The 23,951-nt window shown below is 46.3% G+C and overlaps 2 protein-coding genes across 2 annotated transcripts; one reads left to right on the top strand and one right to left on the bottom strand.

The window, feature by feature from the left end:
* The first annotated feature begins 1,291 nt into the window (after positions 1-1,291).
* On the top strand, positions 1,292-7,054 carry LOC144695364 (zinc-binding protein A33-like). The gene is made up of 6 exons (XM_078566264.1): positions 1,292-1,703; positions 1,794-1,889; positions 1,988-2,221; positions 3,155-3,177; positions 3,275-3,390; positions 6,502-7,054. Exons 1-6 carry the CDS (start codon positions 1,293-1,295, stop codon positions 7,050-7,052), a joined length of 1,431 nt encoding a protein of 476 aa, XP_078422390.1. The 5' UTR covers position 1,292; the 3' UTR covers positions 7,053-7,054.
* A 9,339-nt stretch (positions 7,055-16,393) lies between these two features.
* LOC144695362 (zinc-binding protein A33-like) lies at positions 16,394-23,451 on the bottom strand. Its single transcript, XM_078566263.1, has 6 exons — positions 22,991-23,451; positions 22,805-22,900; positions 22,473-22,706; positions 19,945-19,967; positions 19,733-19,848; positions 16,394-18,313 (listed from the first exon to the last, which is right to left on the bottom strand). Exons 1-6 carry the CDS (start codon positions 23,399-23,401, stop codon positions 17,763-17,765), a joined length of 1,431 nt encoding a protein of 476 aa, XP_078422389.1. The 5' UTR covers positions 23,402-23,451; the 3' UTR covers positions 16,394-17,762.
* Between the last annotated feature and the right edge of the window lie 500 nt (positions 23,452-23,951).

The following is a 23,951-nucleotide window of genomic DNA, read 5'->3' as shown; positions in this document are numbered from 1 at the left end:
CCTCATAAGGCAACCCTGCAGTTCCAAGGATTAGTCTGGTGAACCTCCCTCAATTGCAAGTATATCCTTCCTTAGATAAGGAGACAAAAAATGTGAGGCCTCACCAAGGCTCTATACGATTGCAGCAAGACATCTTTACTCCTGTACTCAAAGCCCCCTGTGATGAAGGCCAGCATACCATTAGCCTGTCTGCATGGGTAAAGAGTGGGACTTTGTGATTCGATTGTTAAAGGCCTGTTACACTTTCCCAGTACAGCCCTGCACACACACTGTCAGCTGCAGTCGGAATCGAGCACAGGCTGGTTTTTTTTAAGCAGTTAGGAAGCTGCCTTCCACCCCCACCACCGCCGGATGCTTCTAGAACACTGTCAAGCAACATAGGAACAGGAGGAGGCCATTCAGCCCATCGAGCCTGCTCCGCCATTCAATACAGCCATGCTGACCATCCACTTCAATGCCTTTCATATCCCTTTATGCCATTGGTATTTAGAAATCTGTCGGTCTCTGCTTTAAACATACACAATGTCTGAGCCCCCACAGCCCCCTGACCAAAAACAAAAAAATCTCCTCATCTCCACCCTAGGTGGCTTCCCCCCTTCTTTTGAAATTGTGTCCCCTGGTTCTAGGCTCCCCAACCATGGGGAGAACACCTTATCTGCACCTACTCTGTCAATCCCTCTCGGTGTCTGGTATCTAAAAACTCTATCCAAAAACGATTATGTCACTGAAATAGGCTGCTAGAAAAATCAGATCAAGTTCCTGAATTTGTTGCAATGAAATATTTTAACAATCCCGGGAGACTGAGCACAGATGGGTTTCTGAACACCTTCAATTTCACATTAACGGGGAACACTTAGGGTGGAGATGAGGAGATTTTTTTGTTTTTGCTCAGGGGACTGTGACAGACATTGAGTCTTTTTAAAGCAGAGACTGACAGATTTCCAAATACCAATGGCATAAAGGGATGTGAAAGGCATTGAAGTGCAATGAAGCTCCTTACAACATTAAGCAGACGCACGGGCTGAATCGATTTGTTTCATACGGCGCTTCAGGGCACAGAAAACAAATGAACTGCATTCCCTGAACAAGAGCTTTTCATAGAAAACTTTTACAAGAATATTTCGTGGAGAAATATTGACCAGCGGCGACACCTGCTGGCGGGTTCCAGATAGTGCGGATTCTGTGAGTATTACACTGAGCCTGGTGGAGAAATCGATGAACCGGATAAAGGTGTTTGGCAGCACACCAAGGCCGAAACTGAAAGCGGCTTCGAGTCAGGAAATGCTGTGAACATGGACTCCGGGCAGCAGCCCGAGAGCTGGACCCAGGAGGTAAATTGTCCTATTTGCCTTGATTTCTTCGACGATCCGGTTTCACTGCAGTGTGGACACAACTTCTGCCGCTCCTGTATCACACGGTGTTGGGCACAGGGGGAGAGGAATCCCTGCCCGGAATGTAGAGAGGAGTTTCCGGACAGAAAACTCACGGTCAACAGGAATTTAGCGAGATTGGCAGAGAAGGCTCGAAAATTAAAGCTGAATCCGGGAGGGAATGAAAAAAAACTTCACTGTGAGGAACATCAGGAAGAATTGAAACTGTTCTGTGAAACTGACAAGAAACTGATCTGTTACACTTGTCGGGATGCGCGGGAACACAAATCTCACAATTTCATGCCGATTAAAGAAGCTGTTGAAATCTACAAGGTAACATGGAGCAGATTTTATCTCCAGATTATTTTATCACACTTTCACAGTCTGACCCTTTCATCCTGTGAATTTCTATCCCTATCCCAGGATCAGCTGAAATCTTCTTTACAATCTCTCACAGAGAAGAAATCGGTGTTTCTGGAAACGGAACTGAAACAGACACGGAAGATTTCCGATGTTAGGGTAAGTTCTCCCTGCGCTGGTTTTCTGGGATCTCGGTTAGATTTGTTTTTGTTCCCTTTATCGCGGTAAAGGATTATTTTTCACATTTCACTTGGCAGAAACAGTCGAGCAGTCTGCAAACCCACATCACATCCGAGTTCAGGGAAATGCACCAGGTTCTCACTGAGAAAGAGCAGCGTTTACTCCGAGATCTCAGGAGGGAAGAGGAGGAGATTCTAGATACGATGGAGAAAAACCTCCGAGAAATTCAAGGCAATTTAAATTCTATTGAGGAGGAGCTTTCAAAGATGCAGAAACAGATGGAACAACAAGACGGAGTGAAATTCCTGAAGGTAAAAATTGCCTTGCGGATTTGTTGCAAAATGATAGATGATAGCGCGAAATTTGAGAATTTGGTGAAAAATTCGAAACCGGTTGTTTTGTATATTTCAGGGCGGGTCAGCTCCCTGACTGTCTATAGAATATCCGGATCTTAACACTTAGACCACAATTATTTTTTCTTACATGGGACGTGGGCGTCACTGGCAAGGCCAATATTTGTTACCCACCCCTAATTGCCGTTGAACTGAACCATTTCAGAGTCAACCACATTGCTGTGGCTCCTGAGTCAGATTCCCTTCCCTAAAGGGGACAGAAGTGAACGTTTGCAACAATCTTTTAATTCCACGTTTTATTAGTTGAATTTAAGCGCCACAAGCTATCACGGCCGGATTTGAACCCCAATTTCTCTCCCCACCACCTTAAACTTCACCCTTCTGATATTGCTCAGTTCTGTTGAAGGGTCATGAGGACGCGAAACGTCAACTCTTTTCTTCTCCGCCGATGCTGCCAGACCTGCTGAGTTTTTCCAGGTAATTCTGTTTTTGTTTTGAACCAGAGTGTTAGCCTTTAGATTACTAGCCCAACAACAGTACCACTACACCACCGTCTCCCTGGTATTACTGGTTTCAATTACTCAGCTGTTAATATGCTCCTGGAACTCACATAACTTGCCAGTTACATTGTGTGGGTACGGCGGATGTGAGAGTCACTGTCTCCTGAGTGAGACTGATGTTGGATTCCAGAACCTGAAAACGCAAATCACTTACTCCACTGCACACGCTTTCTATCAGACGCTTTTAGTATGCTTGCTGAAATTTCAAATATATGATCTTTCTGTGTGACACTGGCAGCAGGAATTCGGAATTATCTTCAGCTATGACAATATAGGCGGCCCTCCCGGGAATAGTCTCCGTTAACTCAGATTTGTGTTTTATTTATTTCAGGGTGAACTGTGTCAGAAGAGAAGGTAGGACAACGTGTTTACTGAAATTCTACACCATTTCCTAAAATAACTCAGAATATGTTTCAGGTCAATTTATAACATCAACTATTTGTATTTGCAGGACCAGCGAGGACTATGACGAACGAGCATTGGCAGAGGGCAAGCTGTCAGTTGGGAAATTCAACGGCCCTTTACAATACACAGCATGGAGACAAATGATAGACGCCATTAGCCCCGGTAAAGCTCTTACATTCTATTCTCAGGCATAGAAACCGGAGGAGGTGGTGGCATAGTGGTCCAGCGACCTAGGCTAACTATCCAGGGGTGCGAGTTCTAATCCCACCACAACATCTGGTGGATTTTGAATTAAGTTAATAAATCTGGAATGTAAAGCTATCTGTAGTAATGGGGACCTTGAAGCTATTGTCATTAAAAACCCACTGGGTTCACTGGGAGAAGGAAATCTGCTGTCCCTACCTGGTTTGGACTACCTATGCCTCCAGACCCACAGCAATGTGGTTGATTTGTTAATGCCTTCTGAAATGGCCTCATAAGCCACTCCGGGGGGGGTGGAGGTCGGGGGGGTCGTGGGAAGGGGCGGAGCGTGGGGGTGGTTGGCTGGATGGGTCAGTGTGGATCAGATTGGTCCCAAGAGCCTGGGGTTTGATCCCCGTTCTGGCTGGGCTGGATTCAGGACCTGCCTCCTTGCCCTTGGAGGTAGGACCTTCCTTCAAGAAGGCAAAAAAGGAATATCATGTGGAGATAACCATAATCCTCTTCTATACTGAATGACTGTGATTAATTTGGGGGGAGATGGTGGCACGATGGGTAATGTCACTGGACTAGTAGTCCTGAGGCCCAGGCTAATGCCCTGGTGGAATTTAAATTCAATAAATCAATCTGGAACATAAGGCTCATCTCCATGACAACTATAAAACCCAACTAGATTCACCCTTTGGGGAAGGAAATTTGCCATCCTTACCTGGGCTGGTCTACCTGTGACTCCAGACCCACAGCAATGTGGTTGGCTCTTCACTGCCCTCTGAGATGCTCAGCTCAAGAAGGTGGGCAACAAATACTGGCTTTGCCAGTAAGGCCTGCATCACATGAAAGAATAAAGAAAAAATAATAATTTCGGAGTGGCCTTGTTACAATAGGTCCATCCTGTGTTTTCTACCTTTGGGTATTTGTGTGGCGGTGATCTTCACCAAGAGGTAGGCAGGAACTCTTGAGCATTGACAATAGGCTCCAACCTCTGAATTTATTTTTATTCATTCATGGGATGTGGCTAGGCCAGCATTTATTGTCCATCCCTAATTGCCCTTATTCAGGGGGCATTTAAGGGTCAACCACAATGCTGTCCTTCCCCAAAGGGCATTAGTGAACCAGATGGATTTTTACGACAATCTTAGAAACATAGAAACTAGGAGTAGGAGTAGGCCATTCGGCCCTTCGAGCCTGCTCTGCCACTCATCATGATCATGGCTGATCATCCAACTCAATAGCCTGCTCCCGCTTTCTCCCCATACCCTTTGATCCCTTTCGCCCCAAGAGCTATATCTAACTCCTTCTTGAATCAGCAATGGTTTCTTGGTCATCATTAGACTTTTAATTCCATATTTTTTATTGAATTCAAATTTCATTACCCTGGGTCTCTGGAATACCAGTCAGTGACAATACCACTATGCCACACCGATTGGTGGCAAGTCCTGTTTATCTCATTTTAAAATGGGTGAGGGGGGGTGGGTGGTGGGTGGGGGGGTATTCCATGCAGAGTATGTCTTGTGTAAGGTTCAAGGGGAATGTGGATTCCTTCACTTTGGGTGGTGGGCTCACCAAATTGTGCTTGTTTTCCTGAAGTAATGCACTCTTGCACAGGTGACTATCACTTTTCCTCCCGATTATCATTTTTGAAAGCTGGGGTTTAGCCCACCGGCCTGTGGTGGGCTGGTTTATCTTTCTGCCATTTTCTTTTGAAGAAGGTTGCCACATTTTCAGTTCTCTAACCCTGGGGACACCACCCTGTATCTAAGGAGGGTTTGGAAGATTAAGGCCAATGCCACCATCATTTCTACATTGAATTCCCTCAGCGTTCTTGGATGTATCCTACCCGGTGGTGGTAGTTCATATCAACTTTAAGGACTGCCAGCCCTATCTAATGCCTCCGCTTGATCAATTTTTAGCCCATCTAGTGTCTCAACCACTTCCTCTTTCACTATTGCTTTAGTAGCATGTTAAAGACATGTGAAGTATTCATTTAGTAATTCAGCCATGGGCTCTACCTCTGCAATTAGGCTTGCTTTTTGATTCTTAATCAGCCGCACCCCACCTTCTATTATCATTTTACTATGTATATGCTGATAGACAACTTTTAACTTCCCTTTTATGTTAGCTGCCAGTCCCTCTTCACTTTTCTGTGTTGCTCTTATTTCCCTTTGCACTTGCCCTGTGAACTGTCTATATTCAACCTGGATCCCACTTGTATTCTCAACCTGACATTTGTCATGCGCATCAAACCCCCATCCCGCCACAGGGCCATCTGTAACTTGTTCTTGTGTTTTGCTTTCACAAAGCGCTGACCCTTGTTCTGCTATTAACGCATTCTGCTATCTTACCTTTATGCCACTATTAGCACCTTCCTTAGTCTTTAACACTGCCATTAACACTTCCTTTGTCTTGCACCCATGACATCTTTGTCAAATCTCTCCTGAGCTCCCACCTATCCCTGACCTCCTATTTTGCTCCACCTGCTCCACTCCATCTTAAACAGTATAAAATCCATCATATTTCTACCTCTCTTCAGCTCTGAAGTGTCGTACGGACTTGAAACGTTAACCCTGTTTCTCGCCACACAGATGCTGCCTTATCTACTGATTTTTGCAGCATTTTCTGTTTTTATTTGTCACGGGCGGCCCTTTTTCTGATCCATCTCACTCTCTCCCTCTCTTCCGTCACCAAGGGAGCTCTGGCATTGTTTTCCCTCTATCCATTCCCAAGCCTTTGGTGCCAATTCCTGGTATATTTCTTGAAGGTCTGCGGGTCACTCTGCAGCCATTGGAACAACAGGGGGACGGGGTGGGGCACCGCAGAATTTCTGATTGGGGCTCACAATGTTCAGCCGAGGCCCAGAGAGATTCTAGGAAGCTGAGCCCAGGGTCATAGCCGATTCGAATAACAGAGCCTGGAGCCCTTTAAAGACAACCGAGAACTCAGGAGTCCACTGGAGGGTTACTTGTTTTTTTTTAAAGGAAGTGATTGATTGAATCACAGCAACAAACAAATTCACTGACTGTTATTTTGCTGTTACCCACCAACCCCTCCACCCCGCCCTATCCCCCCCCCACCCAGTTCCAGCCTCTCTAACCCTGGATCCGAATACAGCGAATCGTTGGCTGGTGGTGTCTCAGGACAGGACCAGTGTGAGACTCGGAGGCCGGCCGCAGCACCTTCCTGACACCCCGGAGAGATTTGACTGCGGGCCCTGCGTCCTGGGATCACAAGGATTCACACGCGGGACCCACTACTGGGAGGTGGAGGTGGGGAATAAGACATGGTGGGAGGCAGGGGTGGCGCAAGAGTCTGCCGAGCGGAAACGGAACATCGGCCCAAAGCCTGAGGCGGGCTACTGGAATGTGTGCCTGCTGCCTGGGAGTGGCCATGTTGCCCTCACCTCCCCCTCAGTGACCCCCCTCAACCTGAGGGTGAACCCCCGGAGGCTAGGGGTGTACCTGGACTACGAAGGTGGGCAGGTGTCCTTTTACAGTGCGGACAACATGTCCCACCTTCACACCTTCGCCCACACTTTCACTGAAAGGCTCTTTCCCTTCTTCAGTCCGGGACCGAATGACGATGGGAAAAACTCAGCGCCCTTGGCAATCTGTGGGGTCATGGGTCACTAAGTGATCTATCCCATAATATTCCCCCTGCCTCCTGCCAACTGCAAATCGATAGGTTATCGGTCTCAGTGGCCGGAGGTGGCAATGGTCCAAATGTCACCTGAGGTCAGGGCAGGGACAATGGGGGGGTCATTTTATGTTGGTGATGTCCTGTTTGGTAAATTGGTGCGGTGGAACAAACTGCTCCGGAGATGACTGTAAAATGGTTATTATTATTTTTTTAACAAAAAGCTTCAAGAATGTCAGGAGTCATCAGGACACAGAGAGAAACAGCATTAACAGATTCGCGGGAGTGCTACAAGGGAACCCAGAGTTCAGCTGGGGAGTTAAAGGTCAAGAGGGGGAGGGGAGAGGGACTAGGGTGAGGTGTAACACCCCAGTGAGAAGTACATGACCAAAGGAAACCATCTGAGACACCGTAAACTTTTAAAGACCTGGCATGAGGGAAGATCATGTTGGAGGTGAGGGTCATGCAGGAGACCCCAGTACCTCGACAAGGATGAGGGACTCCTGTCACAAAGGGGCCAGGAATCATGGACGGGTGGGAGCAAGTTAAGGGAAGAACCTCGCGTGTGATGTTTTCCGAGAGAGGAAGGGTAATTAGGTAGATCCATAAATGGCTGCGGCTTTGGTTTCAGGAATCAATTCTTCAAACAGTGGAACATCTAGAAGCATAGAATAACAAAGCATTCGGGCCATTCGGCCCACCATGCCAGTGCCATCTCTTTGGTAGAGCTCTTCAATTAGTCCCAATACCCTGCTATTTCCTGATAGCTGTTGGAAATGTTCACTGGCAAGTATTAAACCAATTTCTTACTTAAACTCACTGCTGAGTCTGTTACCTCCCCGTCAGTACATGCGTTCTAGATCACCACAACTCGCTGTGTAAATTTTCTTCCTCTCATGTCATGTCCGGTTATTTTGCCAATCGTGCTAAATCTATGTCCTCTCAGCCTCTACACCATTGGGAATAATCATTCCTTATTGCCACTATTAAAAGCGTTCATGATTTTGAACTGCCCTATCAAACCTCCTCTGGGCCTTTGCTTCTCTGAAGAGTATAACCCAGTCTCTCACACGTAACTGAAGTCCCTCACCCTGACACCGTTCCAGTGATTCTCTTTTGTAGTTTCTCTGAGCCGTAACGGGACAATGATTGTGACCTGACCTGCATGTACCGAAGGGGAGGTGACAGATTCAATAGCGCTGGGCAACTTCCACAGTACCGCACCCCCCCTTCCCCCCACCAAGAAAGCTAGCTGTGCAGAAACCGCACCCACAGAACAAAGTGGACAATTCAGGCTCAGACTTGAGCAACAGCTGTCCTCCAAAAAATACCCAAGTAATGACGCTGAAGTGACATAGCCAACCTTCAAAACAGCTCAAATCATCCCAATCAGTCGATGGAAATGATGACGGAATATACATTAAATTCAGAAGAGATGGCAATCTCTTCAGTCTGAGATGACTGAAATCCTCAACCAAGTTATCAGAGACGATGATATTTGGATTGCTGTTTTCCAATGGCTGGGCCCACGTTTCATGCTGTGAGTATGACCTTCAAAGGAACACGGGCTGTTTCAAAAGTGGCTGACAACTATGGGAAAACCGTCAGCTTAAGGGAGACAGAGATAGTCCATCAGCCGCCACCAAGTTCTGACTATACCCCACCTACTATCAATGACTCAACCCTTAAAGCTGTAGATAACTTCAGCAACCTCGGAAGCACAATCTCCAGAGAGGTCCGCCTTGACAACGAGGTGGCAAATAGAATGGAAGCTGCCAATGATGCCCCGGGAACACAGGACAAAGGCCACTGAGGTTGCTTTGTTGAAAATGATGACGAATTAAGGAACTGCCACAGGGGGGATTAATGCATCATGGCTGGGATATAAAGACACTTCTGCTGCTAAAATTCACTCCAGCAGAGAAAGGGGAACCTGCAACAGAAGCTGTGTAGGGTGCAAGATGCATGGTGGGCCAAAGAAGCCAGAGAGCTTTGTGTCTATGCTGACAGCCACCTGTTTACAGTGCTGAAGGGGAATCTCTCCCCACAGACAGGGCAGTTATCAAAGAGCTCGGGGCTGAACACTTTGGGGGCTGTGCTTAACCACCCACCCACCGTAAATGGGGCAGCTACATACAAGCTTCCTGACTGGCCCGAATGTGAGGACCTGGACAGCAAACCCTCTGTCGTGACAAAGCCATCAGATCCCCAGCTGCAAGGAAGGCTCCAGGTTGAACAGGATCCTGTGAGAAATTTACACATCTGGCGGACCCCACTTAGCCATCAGACTCACACAATTGAATCCCACAGAATGTGAGATTAACAAACCATACCTCAGGAGTTCAAGGATGCCACCTTTGTTCACTCATACAAAGGAAAAGGACAAAAGTCTGCCTGTGTCAACCGCAGATGAACCTCGCTGCTTGTGACGGCTGGTAATAATCTAGCAAGAGTTCCAACTCAACAGACTGATAAGCCATGTAGCAGAACCAGTGCTGCCAGGAAGTCAAGTGGGTTCAGGAAAGGCAGAAGCACTTGTGACATGATCTTCACTCTTCGGCAGATATAAGAGAAATGCTGCAAACAACAGATGTGACTCTACTGAGTCTTTGTTGATCTGATGAAAGCCTTTGAAACAGTAAAAACAGATGTCTTGTGGGAAGTCTTAGCCAAGCTTGGATGCCCTGATACAGCCGAAAACCTGGCAGAGCAGTTTCATGATGGAATGACAGCCAGAATTGCTGACTGTCATGAATACACTCACCCCTTTGACGAGACAAGTGGCGTGAAGCAGGGGTGTGTCATGGCCCCTGTGCCCTTCAGCACATTCTTTGTTGCTGTGCTTTCTGGGACAATTGATGGAAATGTTGATGGAACGTGCATCCAATTTAGCACAGATGGCAATCTCTTCAACCTGAGATGACTGAGATCCTCCACTAAGGTTTCAGAGATGATATATGAATTGCTGTTTGCCAATGACTGGGTCTCCATGTCACACTGTGAGCATGGCCTTCAAAGGATCATGGACTTCTTCAAAAGTAGCTGTTGCCTATGGGAAAACCATCAGCTTAAGGACGACAGAGATAATCCACCACCAACTTCTGACTATACCCCACCCACTATAACTAACAGTGACACAACCGTTAAGGTTGCAGATAACTACACCAATCCCAGAAGCACAATCTCCAGAAGTGTCCTCGTTGACAGTGAGGTGACAATAGATTTGCCCGTTTATGCAAGAGACTGTGGAGGAAATGAGGCATCAAACTTAGAACAAAACAAAACATCTTCTCTAGCCTGGGAGACATGGACTATGTTTTCCAGACATATTGAGCAGTTGGACAGGTTACACATGAGGTGCATTTGGAACATCATGGGCTTCAACTAGGAGAATAAAGTGCGCAACACTGAGGTGCTTCAAAGAACAGTAGTGTCTGGAATTGAACTCATCATCAGAGCCCAACTAAGATGGAGAAGCTAAAAGCAGCTTGAAAACACAGGAGTTTCTTAATGGAACCAGTAAGTATGGTTAAAGGGCCGTTATTTTAATTAGAGATATAAAGCATTCATGTGGGCCTCAGAATTAAAGGGTCATGGTGATGAAGGTAAGGACAATTAGCTAACCTTTCCGCTTGGAGCATCCCAAAGTATGTCACATTTCCATAGAGTTGGGTCCCTTTGTTTAATTTATCTGTGTGTGTTTGGTCACAGAAAGCAAGCAGTCAGCAGTCAGCTTGTCTGGAGCCTGGAGAAGGCAGAAAGATAGAATCTGAAAGGGGTTGTAAAGCAGCTGTGGGACCATAGCAAAAGTGTTTTCTGATTTTAAAAGTCACAAAGCAAGAATGCAGTGAGGCCCTGAGCTTGCGCTCAGGACTCCACAATTATGAGGTTTTGAAGGACAGTTGAAGGGTCACTTAGCCAAGAGCTAACGTAAGGATCCCCATGAAATCTCGCACCTTGGCGAATAACTGGAACACTGAAGATAATTCAAAGTGAATTCCAGACAGCTGTGGCATAACTTTGCTTGGTTCCAAAGAAGAAATGAATGAACTCTACAGGTTATGTAAAGTATAAGGGAACTCTTGTGGGGGAAAGTAAAAGGTTTATACTATGTATTTACAAGCAATAGTGTTGTTAGTAGTGTTTGCTTTGTTTATTTTTTTAATATACAGTAAAGGTTGTTTTTGTTGAAAACGTGAAATCTTGTGGTGCAGTTCTTTCAGTTAATCCCTGGGTGCTCGAATTTCTCTTTAAATGTTAACAGTCATAACAACATCACAAGTCAGGAGTGTGATTGAATACCCTCCACTGGCCTGGATGAGTGCAGCTTCACCAGTATGCCAGAGGCTTGACACTATCCAGGAGAAAGCAGCCCACTCGATCAGCACCCGACTCGCTGTATTAAACTTTCACCCCCCCACCGCTGATGCACAGTAGCAGCTGTGTGTACCATCTACAAGATGCACTGCAGCAACTTACCAAGGCTCCTTAGACAACACCTTCCAAACTCACAACCTCTGCCACCTAGAAGGACAAGGGCAGCAGATGCATGGGAACACCACCACCTGCAAGTACACCTGCAAAACACACACCATCCTGACTTGGAACTATATCACCGTTCCTTCACTGTCGCTAGGTCAAAATCTTGGAACTCACTCCTGAACAGCACTGTGGGTGTACCTACACCACATGGACAGCAATGGTTCAAAAAGGCGGTTAGGAATGGGCAACAAATGCTGGCAATGCTCACATCCCATGAAAGAATTAAAGAATTTTAAAATCCAATGGCTCTATTTCAAAGAACACTTGCTGTTACTGGGATCTTACCGTGCACAAATTGGTTGCCACATTTCCCACATTCAACCAGTGACGATGCTGCAAAAGAACGTCATTGGCCTTTAAGTCCTTTGGGAAATCCTGAGACGGTGGAAAGGGGCTATAAAATTACAAGTTTTTGTTCTTTCCTTCTTTCTAACCCACCCATTGAGAAATTGACAGGAGTGGGGGCAATGCTGGTTTCACTCCAGCATGACCTTAAAGTCAATTGGAGTAATCTGGCATGCATAGTAAAACTGGGGTTCCACTCAATCTCCCAGGCTACCTGCCTGACGGCTGAGATTAAAATCACCTCAGTCTGTACCTCACCTGTAAACAATAGCATTTTGCTTCTTCTAATACTCCTCATCCTGCTTAACAACAGTGCGGGTACATCAGGAAAAATAAATATGAACTGATTGGCCATGAAGAGCTTTGGGCCGGGTTAAAGATATGAGCTGCTACTATTTAGATCAGTGCTTTCACACGCGATTAAGATTGAAGGGCATTAAGGGTAGATTTTCACCTTCAGTTTCAGGAAGTGTTGTAGGGGTGAGAGTTGGGGGGGGTGAGGTGGGGGTACAGGGCAGATAGGAGACTCAGGCGATCATTTACATTGGGGTTACAATTAGGTTTAGAGGGAGTTTTAGGTCATGAATTCACCAGGCCCCTTTGACAGCATCTTCCAAACTCACAACCACCACCAAACATATGCCAAACATCAACAAGAGAACCTGCTGGCATTCCCTTCCTTTCAAATTAATGAGAGGGAAAGTCCAGCAAAGTACAAAAACCTACCCTGTAGAATTGTGCAGCTTAGCGGGGAGGCCATTCTACCCATCAGGCCTGAATGGGCTCTTTGAAAGCCTTAACGAAACCCTTAAAAATTCTCCTAACTCCCTCTTCATTTTGCTGGTGACGATCTTAAGCTTTTTAAAGTTATATTGAGTTTCTCAGCACTGAGACAGGTCATTGAGCCTAACTGGTCCATGCCGGGGTTTACGCTCCACCTGAGCCTCCTCTTAGCCCTCTTCACCTCACCATATCAGCACAATGTTCTATCCTTTTCTCTGTTATATACATATACAATTTCCCCTTATCTGTGCTCTTTGCCCCAACCCCTTGCGGTAGCCAGTGCCATATTCTAGCTTTTCTCTGGGTAAGTAAAATGTTTCTTCTGGCTTCCTTATTGGATTTATTCATGACTATCTTATATTTATTTTTTTATTATTCATTCACAGGATGTGGGCTTCGCTGGCTGGGCCAGTATTTATTGCCCATTCCTGGTTGCCATTGAGAAGGTGGTGGTGAGCTGCCTTCTTGAGCCGCTGCAGTCCCTGTGGTGTAGGTACACCCACAGTGCTGTTGGGGATGGAGTTCCAGGATTTTGACCCAGCGACGGTGAAGAGACAGTGATATATTTCCAAGTCAGGGTGGTGAGTGGCTTGGAGGGGAACTTCCAGGTGGTGGTGTTCCCGTCCATCTACTGCTCTTGTCCTTCTAGATGGTAGAGGTTGTGAGTTTGGAAGGTGCTGTCAAAGGAATCTTGGGTGAATTCCCGCCCTAAAACTTCCTCTAAGTTCCACGGTGCCGTAGCCATGGACCAATGGGGAATGTGTCGTGCAGGGGTCTTACATGCTGTGCAGAAGCAGTGGCCCCTTTAAGTTGCCTGCATGCATGGTCCAGTGGCAGTCTGCGAGGGACTGTGCAGTCCAACAAACAGGCCATACAGGGACATTAGAGGGAACTTGTTCATGACCTGTAGTTATTGTCCTTCCTACAAATGGAAACGTCTTCTCTGTATCTACCCTACGAAAGCCCTTCACAATTTGAAAGACTTCGATCAGTTCACCTCTCCTAGAGAAAAGAATCACAGTCTGTTCAGCCTTCCCTGACAGTTATAACCTCTCAATTCCGGTGTCATTCATGTAAATGTTTCCTGCACTTTCTCTAGTGTTTTAATAACCTTCGCTCCTCCCCGCCCACCCCAGCATGTGATCCCTCCGTTCACAGTTCACATCTCAGCCTCAGAGATTTACACTCAACCGCCCCTCCCGCCCCACCACCACCACTCTCTCTCTGGCCAGTCCCACTTTTCCCATTGTGATGCTCCATTTGAGCCCGCCCTTCAGTCACCCCACTTTCCATTCAGGGCGGCATCATGGGCCTCCACTTGTATTTCAACGAGAAACAGGGCCAAGGAAAAGCAGACGTGGGGGTTTGGCAGGCGGTGACTGGTGGCGTCTGGTGACCTGTCATTCTCAGCAGCACTTTGCAGGCGACCAGCTGACTGACCGCAACCAGAGGGACGCTTGGGTCAACTTGGTGTAGTAACCTGAAGGAGAATTCATGTTCAAAATACTGTGGAGAAGACGGCTGAACCTAGTATCTTTAATATATTTTAATATGTATGAAGTATGTGCTTGCATATATTTAGAACATGCTTATTATGGTACTAGAATTAAAAGTAACATGTTTTTATATAGGACAATACACCATATACAACCATACATCTTAGCATTTGGATTCCTTTGAACACAGAATGTTGGGTTACAAATATAAGATTCCAGGACACATTCCAGGAAAAATGGGCTACTCCTGCCCCATGTGTCTCCAAACATTGGAAAGCTTCCTCATTGAAAGCTTTGATTTTTCTTAAACGTCTCAATTGTACCAGGCCCTTCATCCTCTATACACAGTGGGATGCAAATAGAGTTAATGCAACCTGCTCTCATATTATAACCTTTTAGCTGATCATTCTGATAAAACTGAACTGCAAGCCTCACGGCCTACCACTCCCCACCTCCCCCCAACCCCGTCCCAAGGCGAACATATCATTCCTGAGATGAGGTGGACAGGCCTGACTGTAGTGCTCCCAATGCGACCTAACGAGAACCTGATAGTATTACTTCCACCTTTTTCGTATATCTGTTACTTCGAGGTAAAGGCAGAGGAAAGAAATATATATCAGAAAGATAACAACGCCCAGAGAGTTTCAAGGGTAACTTTAGTCTGAATTAGCAGACATGAGCACCATGGGATCGGGTGGAATGCCGGTCTCAGCCCACTGAATATTAATCTCCATTGGCTTTCATGCTGATAGAACAGGTCAAGAGGGATGGCACAGCCCATCTCCCTCACTCCTGTGCTCTGGCCAAGAATTTCTATTAACCTAAATGCTAACCTGTCCCACGCCCTCCCCCTTGCCTCCCCCCCGCTCCGCCTCATTCCCCTCCCCCTCTCTCCCCCTCAACCCCCTCCCCCTCACCCTCACCTCCTCTCCCCCTCCCCCCACCCCTGCCCCTCACCCCCACCTCCCTCCCCCTACATGCACCCCCCACCACACTTACCCAAATGCTGACAAAACCGGCTTCGAACCCAATGCCTCCTCCCAGGATATATCCAGTGATATCCAGTCCCCGATATATTTACAGTGTTCTGGCCTGTCTTTTCTGAATTTTGCCGGTGGATTTTAAGTCCCTCCTTTGCTCCCCTGCCCAAGAATGAGGCCAATTTATGGGTGAGCTAGAGGAGGAAGTGCAGTTAAATGGAAAGCGTTGCATCAAAGGGTGAATTGCGTCAAAAGGAAAGCTATAAAATGAATGCCTTCCTGTCCTTTAATCAGAATTCTGACCTCGCTGCATTCTAAAAGGTCACGACCTGAAATGTTAATTCTGGTTCCCTCTTTGCTGGATTTTTCCAGCGTTTTCCGTTTTGATTTCAGATTTCCAGCAACCACAGTATTTTGCTTTTTTCCCATTATTCTTTCACAGGATGTGGGCGTCGCTGCTAAAGCCAACATTTATTATCCATCCCCAATTGACCTTGAACTGAGTCAGCCACATTGCTGTGGGTCTGGAGTCACATGTTGGCCAGACCGGGTAAGGACGACTGATTTCCTTCCCTGAACTTACAACCACCGATGACGGCTGCATGGTCACCATGACTGAGACGAGCTTTGAATTTAAATCGCACCGGCTGCCATGGCAAGATTTGTCCGCAGAGCATTAGCCTGGGCCTCTGGATTACTAGTCCAGTGACATTACTGCTATGTCACCTCCTCTCCCCTCCCTCCCCCACAACCCTAACCCCCCCACCACCATGTACTTGCAAGCTAAAGTTGGCAAGGCTGTGGCAAAAGGCAGAAAGACATTGGGACTAATTGAATAGCTGCAACAAGGAGCCACTACAGGCAAGATGGACCAAATGCCCTTCTTCTGTTCTTTGTCATTCTATGATTCTGTGTGTCCCACTGTTTGAGGAATGGGAACAGTGATTCCTTACAACAAAATCCAAGCCATATATAAGTCTGCCAAATTATTCTGCGTCCTTTTGCCAGTACGTGACACAGTACTATTTCAGAAAATATCACTTGAGTGTCTTCCCCTAACGCTGCAATTCCCGATCATGTCTTCTGTAATCAAGATCCCCCCCCACCCAACCCCTCTCCTCTTATATTCACCGGTTTGTGATATATCCTATATATCTCAGAGCAATGCAGAGATGACACTTTTTTAAGTGTGCAACAGTTTTATTTAGGAGAGTTTCAAAATATCTCGGCATTCACAAAACGTCTGCACCATGCTCCTCCTAGCTCCAGTTTTGAGTAGCTTCTCTGATATCTGATTACTTTGCTCTGAGCCTGCACCCAGGCTTAACCAATCAAGCACAGTGAGCATAGATCATTCACCAGGCTCACATAATCAAGCACAGAACAATTGAACACTGCCGACTTCTGGCACCCCTGAAATTGCCCCCTCTAATGCTTCATCTACCAAAATTTTGCCGTATCTCAGAAGGTCTCCCTTTATCATGTACTTTACACTGGTGTTTTCTCTCGGAGGCCACAGATACCTAAGACAGGCAGTCGACTATTTTAAGATAATAAGCAATAGTTTAGATATTATGCATTACCTAATTAGACAGAAAAAGTAAATGGCCCATGACAGTTGAGAGCGGTTTAATGATCCCAGAGAACAGATAGTTGGTGCAGACTGTGTTGATCTCAGTAGCTTGTGATAACAGCATTCTGCTCTCTAGTCACAAGTGTTGGCAATGCTTCCCCCGATCTTCGTCCTCCTCCTCGTCCATCCGAAGAAGACAGCTGCTGACAAGCACTGCCACCTCAGCAGGACTCGCCCCTGGCCCTGAGCACTTGTTCATATACCCTTTTCCTGGGAGATGGTAGCTTACCCAGTGTCGGTCATCTATCAAAACCCTTCTGGCCAATGATACAGGGGGCATGTACCCAAACCGTCAGGGTGGTTACCACCCCCCCATTGTTCACCACCCTGTTTGAGGTCAGCTTTTTAGTTTACGTCATGCTGAAGGTCATATCCTGGTCCTTTCTAAACACTTGCACAGATAGGATGGTGTCTCGTGCACCCCTTTAACAGCTTAGGAATGTCAACATGGCAGCCTGAATCAAGTGACCTTGGTGTTTCTAGGGACTGTTTAGAAGTCAAGGTGTTTAGAAATTCTCCTACCAGAGAGAGAACCAATGTTGTTTAGCAAATCTCAAAGATTGCATACTATCCTGAATATGCCAGTGTTTTAAAGACCCCAATTTCTTACACTTTCTCCTGCCCATCTTTAATTGTACCTTCCTAAGTGGACACAGGTTCTCCTGCTATATTTCTGCCTGTGCATTAATGCTGTATATCTCCGTGCCCTGCTGATCCTCGGTGTTCTTGAAGCTTTTTCTTTAAAAATACGATTTTTCAGTCGTTCCTGTAGTTTCCACGAGTTTTTTCCACTGCACCGATTAACCAAACTAATATTATCAATAAGACCTTGTCACTTTATTGAAGATGGCATGACCTGTGAGAGAGGCTGATGCTCATCAGTTTACAGGGGACAGGTGGATAATGTGACCTCATGCGATGGCCCGGTTAGTGGCCTTTGAACCCGCAGATGCTCAGAGGTGCTCTGTTTTTCCCGCCATCATTTGGTCCCGGAAAGAAGAATGCTAAGAGTGTCTCAGTGAAAGTGTGGGTGTAAGTGTGGAGATGGGACATGCTGTCTGCATTGTAAAATGACACCTGTCCGGCCTCATAGTCCAGGAACACCCCAATCTTCTGGGGACCCACACCCAGGGCGAGTGGGGTGTCGGAGTGGGAGGTGCCGGCAACATAGCCTCTTCCAGGCAGCAGGCAAACAGTCCAGTAGCCTGCCTGAGGCCTTGGGTCGATTCGCCCCTTCCTGTTGGCAGACTGTCGGGCAAGTCCCAGACTCCAGCATGTCTTGTTCTGCACCTCCACCTCCCAATAGTGTTTCCCTGATGTGAATCCCTCCGATCCCAAGGCATAGACACAACAGTCAAACCTCTCCGGGGTGTCAGGGATCTCCTGCGGTTTGTCCCTGAGTCTCAAACTGGTCTGGTCCTCAGACACCATGAGCCAGGGATTGGCTGTTTTCGGATCGAGAGTTAAAAAGGCTGGAGCTGGGGGTTAAGTTAAAATAACACAAGTCAGGTGATTTAGTTTTGTGCTGGGACTTATTAAAATAATAAAAACAAAACGGCTATAAAGTGGCAATTTGGGGGATATGTGAGAACTCTTTTTCTGAATGGGCCCCAGGTTCTGAGAAGAGAGTCTGCTCTCACCTGAGGTTTGTCCTTTTTTACTTATTCATTCATTCACGGGATGTGGGCACTGCTGGTTAGACCAGCATTTATTGCCCATCCCTAATTGCCCTTGAGAAGGTGGCTCATCTGACATAACGGCCGAAGGTGGAAGACACATGACAGAACGATTTTGCACACGGCTTCTCTGTTCCTCAATCTCATGGTGATGGTGAGCTGCAAACTGGCAAAACCACACCAACTGAACAAGCTTTACAAAGCTATAATCCCGGCCAGAGGTTTCTCCTCTCTGACCATCCCACTTGCAGGGTGTAGAAGGTTCAAAGAACCAAGCAGTCTCAAATTCACCACAATTCTGTCAACACTTTTCTCCACAAAAAGAACAAAGTTCTTCACAACTTCAGGATGTTCGAAAGCGCTTTTCAGCCAATGAAAAGACTTCAGAAGTCCCTATGACTGCTGTCTTCTTGGAGCAGGTGGTGGCGCAGTGGCAATGGTCTGGGTCAGGGTAATGCTCTGGGAATCTGGGTTCAAATCCCACCATGGCTGATGGTGAAATTTGAATCCAATAAAAATCTGGATGACAACCACAAAACCATTGATTGTCTTTAAAAGCTAATGGCCTTCAGGGAAGCAAATCTGTTGCCCCTACCTGGTCTACATGTGACTCCAGCCACTGGAATAAGAGGTAGTTTTTTTTCATTCTTTTGTGGAATATGCACATCCCTGGGTAGGCCAGCATTTGTTGCCTACCCTAATTGCCCTTGAATTGAGTGGCCAGGCCACTTCAGAGGTCAACCACATTGCTGTGGCTCTGGGGTCACATGGAGGCCAGGCCAGCAGATTTACAGCATTATTGAACCAGATGGGTTTTTTACAATTGATAATTTCATGGTCATTCATCATTACTGAGACTAGCTTTCAATTCTAGATTTATTCATTAAATTCAAGTTCCACCAGCTGCATAGTGGGATTTGAACCCATGGCCCCAGAGCATTAGCCTGGGCATTTGGATTGCTAGTCCAGTGACATTACCACTATGCCATCATCTCCCCATGTGAGCCCATAACCTTCTAGCTCAAGAGGTGTGAATGCTTCCAACTGAGCTATGGTTAACATCAAAGAGACTCCTTAATGATGGATATAAAATATTGACTAATGTCCTGGCTCCAGATTGGAGCTGGACATCCCAGATCATATACACTCGAGTCTGGGAGCCAGATTAGAATCATCACATCTTGGGTTTATATATCAGGAAAAAGAATATAAGAGTTTTACCAGGGCTAATTGCGTCAATCATTTCTCTCCATGCCATGTACTGTACTGGGCCGTTGAACTTTCCGATTGACAGCTTGCCCTCTGCTAATGGCTGTTTGTCATAGTTCTCACTAGTCCTGTAAATATTAAACAGTTGATGGAAAATGGCTGTAAAAATTTTCCTGTATTATCTTAGTAGATTGTGCAAAGTTTCAGTGAACATCTTTTCCTACCTCCTCTTTTGACACATTACCTCCTGAAACAAATAAAACACAAGTCAGAGTTAATGGTAACTGATCAGATATACCCAGAAAGCAGAAATTATACATGCACTGCAAAAAGCGGATGATGATCTCAAATTCTCACTGCCAGAGCCTTGGAGATAGAACATAAGAACAGAGAATGAGGAGCAGGAGTGGGCCATTCAGCCCTTCGAGCCTGCTCTACCATTCAATAAGATCATGGCTGATCTGATGATGGTCTCAACTCAACTTTCCTGTTTGCCTCCCCCATAACCCTTGACTCCCTTGTAGATCAAAAATCTATCTAACTCAGCCTTGAATATATTCAGCCTTGAATATATTCAATAAGCCAAACTCCACTGTTGTCTGGGGTGGAGAATTCCAAAGACTAATGACCCTCTGAGAGAAAGAATTCCTCCTCATCTCCATCTTAAATGGAAGACCCCTTATTTTGAAACTGTGCCCCCTAGTTCTAGATTCCCCATGAGAGGAAATATCCTCCCAACATTTACCATGTTGAGCCCCCTCAGAATCTTGTAGGTTTCAATACGATCACCTCTCATTCTTCTAAATTCCAATTGGCATAGGTTAAATCTGCTCAACCTTTCCTCATAAGGCAACTCCTCCATCCCAGGAATCACCCTGGTGAACCTTCTCCGAACTGCATCCAATTCAAGTGTGGTGGTAGTGGTGTGTGACAGTTCACTCAGGAAGTCCGAGTTGCTATGGCAACATGCAATTTTACTTGCATGTTGCTGTTGGGAGCTATGGATAGTGATGGTAGAGGCTCCAACATTCTTTCCTTCACATGGCTGACCAGGAATCCCTAATGTAAGTATACCCCTGCTCAATAAGGATCACACTCTTGACGTGGCTTCACCAATGCCCTGTACACTAAGGATACTAAGGGAAGCGAGAGTGGAATTGCAGAGGTACTGGCCAGAACTCTCCAATCTTTCTTAGATTCAGAGGTGGTGTTAGAGGAGAATTGCAAATGCTACGCCCCTGTTTAATAAAGGATAAGCCCAGCAACTACAGGCCAGTCAGTGTAACCTCAGTGTGGGGAAGTTTCTAGAAATCATAATTCAGGATGAGGTTAACAATCAGCTGGGCAAATGCGGGATAATTAAGAAAAACCTGCATGGATTTGTTAAGGCCATATTGTATTGAACTAACTTGCTTGAATTTTTTGATAAGGTAACAGAGAAGGTTGATGAGGGCAGTGCTGTTGATATGGTGTACGTGGGTTTCCAAAAGGGGTCTGGTAAAGTGCCACACAACAGACTTGTCAGTAAAGCTGGAGCTCATAGAATAAAAGGGACGCTAGCAACATGGATATGGAATTGGCTGAGTGACAGGAAACAGAGAGTGGTGGTTAACAGTTGTTTTCCAGACTGGAGGAAGGTGTTCCACAGGGATCAGTGTTAGCACCCCTGGTCTTCCTGATATATATTAATGACTAGGCAGGACGTAATTTGCAGATGATAAAAAAAACTTCTGAAGTACTGTGAACCAAGGGGATAGTGTGGAACTTCAAAAGGATATAGACCGGTTGGTGGAATTGGTGGGCAAGTGGCAGGTGAAATTTAATGCAGAGAAGTGTGAAGTGATTCATTTTGATAGAAAAACATGGAGACACAATATAAACTAAAGGATACAATTCTAAAAGGGGTGCAGCAGCAGAGGGACCTGGGTGTATATGTGCATAAATCATTAAAGGTAGCAGGACAGGTTTGGGGAGTGTTTAATAAAGCATATGGTACCCTGGGCTTTATCAGTAGGGACATCCAGTACAAAAGCAAGCAAGTTATGTTAAACCTGTACAAAACCGGCTTAGCCTCAACTGGAGTATTGCATCCAGTTCTGGCCACTGGACACTTTAGGAGGGATGTGAAGGAACTAGGGATGGTGCAGAAAAGATTCATGGGGTGGAATTTTACGCCAATGGGATTTTACGGTCCTACCGAAGTTGAGTTTGATTTTTGATTGGGTTTTGATTGGCTCGTCGAATTTTGCAGCCGCGCCTCCACCACAACAGGGCCGTAAAATTCCAACCACGGCAACGGTTCCCGGGCTGAGGAACTTCAGTTAGGTGGGTGGGTTGGAGAAACAGAGATGGCAGATTGAAGGTAATTGGTCCAAGGGAGCAATGGGGACACGAGGGGGAACCGGTTTTTTTAATGCAGCGAGAGGTTAGGGTCTGGAATGCGCTGACTGAGAGCGTGATGGAGACAAGTTCACTCGAGGCTTTCGGGAGAGACTTGGGGTTATTTCCTGAAAAGTAAAATGTGCAGGGCTATGGAGGGGGGGGCGGGGGGGGGGCGGTGAAGGGGGTGGGGAGTGGCACAAGGCGAATTGCCCCTTAAGAGGGCCAACATAGAAACGAAGGGCTGAATAGCCTTCTTCTGTGCTGTGACCACTCAATGATTCTCACCTATGATTTAATCTGTTTAAATCAGTTTGCAGCTGCGCAGCAGATGTTGCATTTATTTGAAACTAACCTGCAACATAATCCTCACCTTCAGGAATTTCACTCCGTCTTGTTGTTCCATCTGTTTCTGCATCTTTGAAAGCTCCTCCTCAATAGAATTTAAATTGCCTTGAATTTCTCGGAGGTTTTTCTCCATCGTATCTAGAATCTCCTCCTCTTCTCTCCTGAGATCTCGGAGTAAACGCTGCTCTTTCTCAGTGAGAACCTGGTGCATTTCCCTGAACTCGGATGTGATGTGGGTTTGCAGACTGCTCGACTGTTTCTGCCAAGTGAAATGTGAAAAATAATCCTTTACCGCGATAAAGGGAACAAAAACAAATCTAACCGAGATCCCAGAAAACCAGCGCAGGGAGAACTTACCCTAACATCGGAAATCTTCCGTGTCTGTTTCAGTTCCGTTTCCAGAAACACCGATTTCTTCTCTGTGAGAGATTGTAAAGATGATTTCAGCTGATCCTGGGATAGGGATAGAAATTCACAGGATGAAAGGGTCAGACAGTGAATGTGTGATAAAATAATCTGGAGATAAAATCTGCTCCATGTTACCTTGTAGATTTCAACAGCTTCTTTAATCGGCATGAAATTGTGAGATTTGTGTTCCCGCGCATCCCGACAAGTGTAACAGATCAGTTTCTTGTCAGTTTCACAGAACAGTTTCAATTCTTCCTGATGTTCCTCACAGTGAAGTTTATTTTCATTCCCTCCCAGATTCAGCTTTAATTTTCGAGCCTTCTCCGCCAATCTCGCTAAGACCCGGTTGACCGTGAGTTTTCTGTCCGGAAACTCCTCTCTACATTCCGGGCAGGGATTCCTCTCCTCCTGTGCCCAACACCGTGTGATACAGGAGCGGCAGAAGTTGTGTCCACACTGCAGTGAAACCGGATCGTCGAAGAAATCAAGGCAATAGAAGCAATTTACATCCTCGGTCCAGCTCCCGGGCTGCTGTCGGGAGGCCATGTTCACACTCAGCACTTCCTGATTCGAACCCGCTTTCGGTTTCGATGTCCCCGCGGCACTCCCGAACACAAGCCGGCGAGGAATGGGACTGACTGGGCCGAATGGCCTCCTTTTGTGCCCGTAAAGCCTCTCTCTCTGCGAATCTTCTGACTCTACCAACTCATTCGGTTCAATGGTTTTCCCGATCAAGTTCACGTCAATGCTCAGGGCGTTCACTTTCCCCCTGTTACCCTTAGCAGGACCTGCGTCAATAGGTGTCACTGCAGGGTAATAGTTGTCAACCGGGTATCCCTGGAGGCTTTCTGCAAACGTTCTTGTCAGGGGAATAGGGTTCCTTTATTCGATTCACACCGTGCACCTGTCTCATGCCACTGACGGAGCCACGAAACAAAGAATCCCTGAAGCTGTTGAAATAATTACTCTCATCTTAAACTTGCTGTAGGTGACGCGCACGCTTATGGTAGTTATTCTGGATGAAAGCAAAATGCGGCGGATGCTGGAAATCTGAAACAGAAAATGCTGGAAAAGCTCAGCAGGTCTGACAGCATCT

The sequence above is a fragment of the Cetorhinus maximus genome, chromosome 21 (assembly GCF_964194155.1).
Source record: "Cetorhinus maximus chromosome 21, sCetMax3.hap1.1, whole genome shotgun sequence".
NCBI classification, from domain to species: domain Eukaryota; kingdom Metazoa; phylum Chordata; class Chondrichthyes; order Lamniformes; family Cetorhinidae; genus Cetorhinus; species Cetorhinus maximus.
Note: the sequence above shows the minus strand (reverse complement) of the source record. Positions and strands in the feature narration are given on the sequence as shown.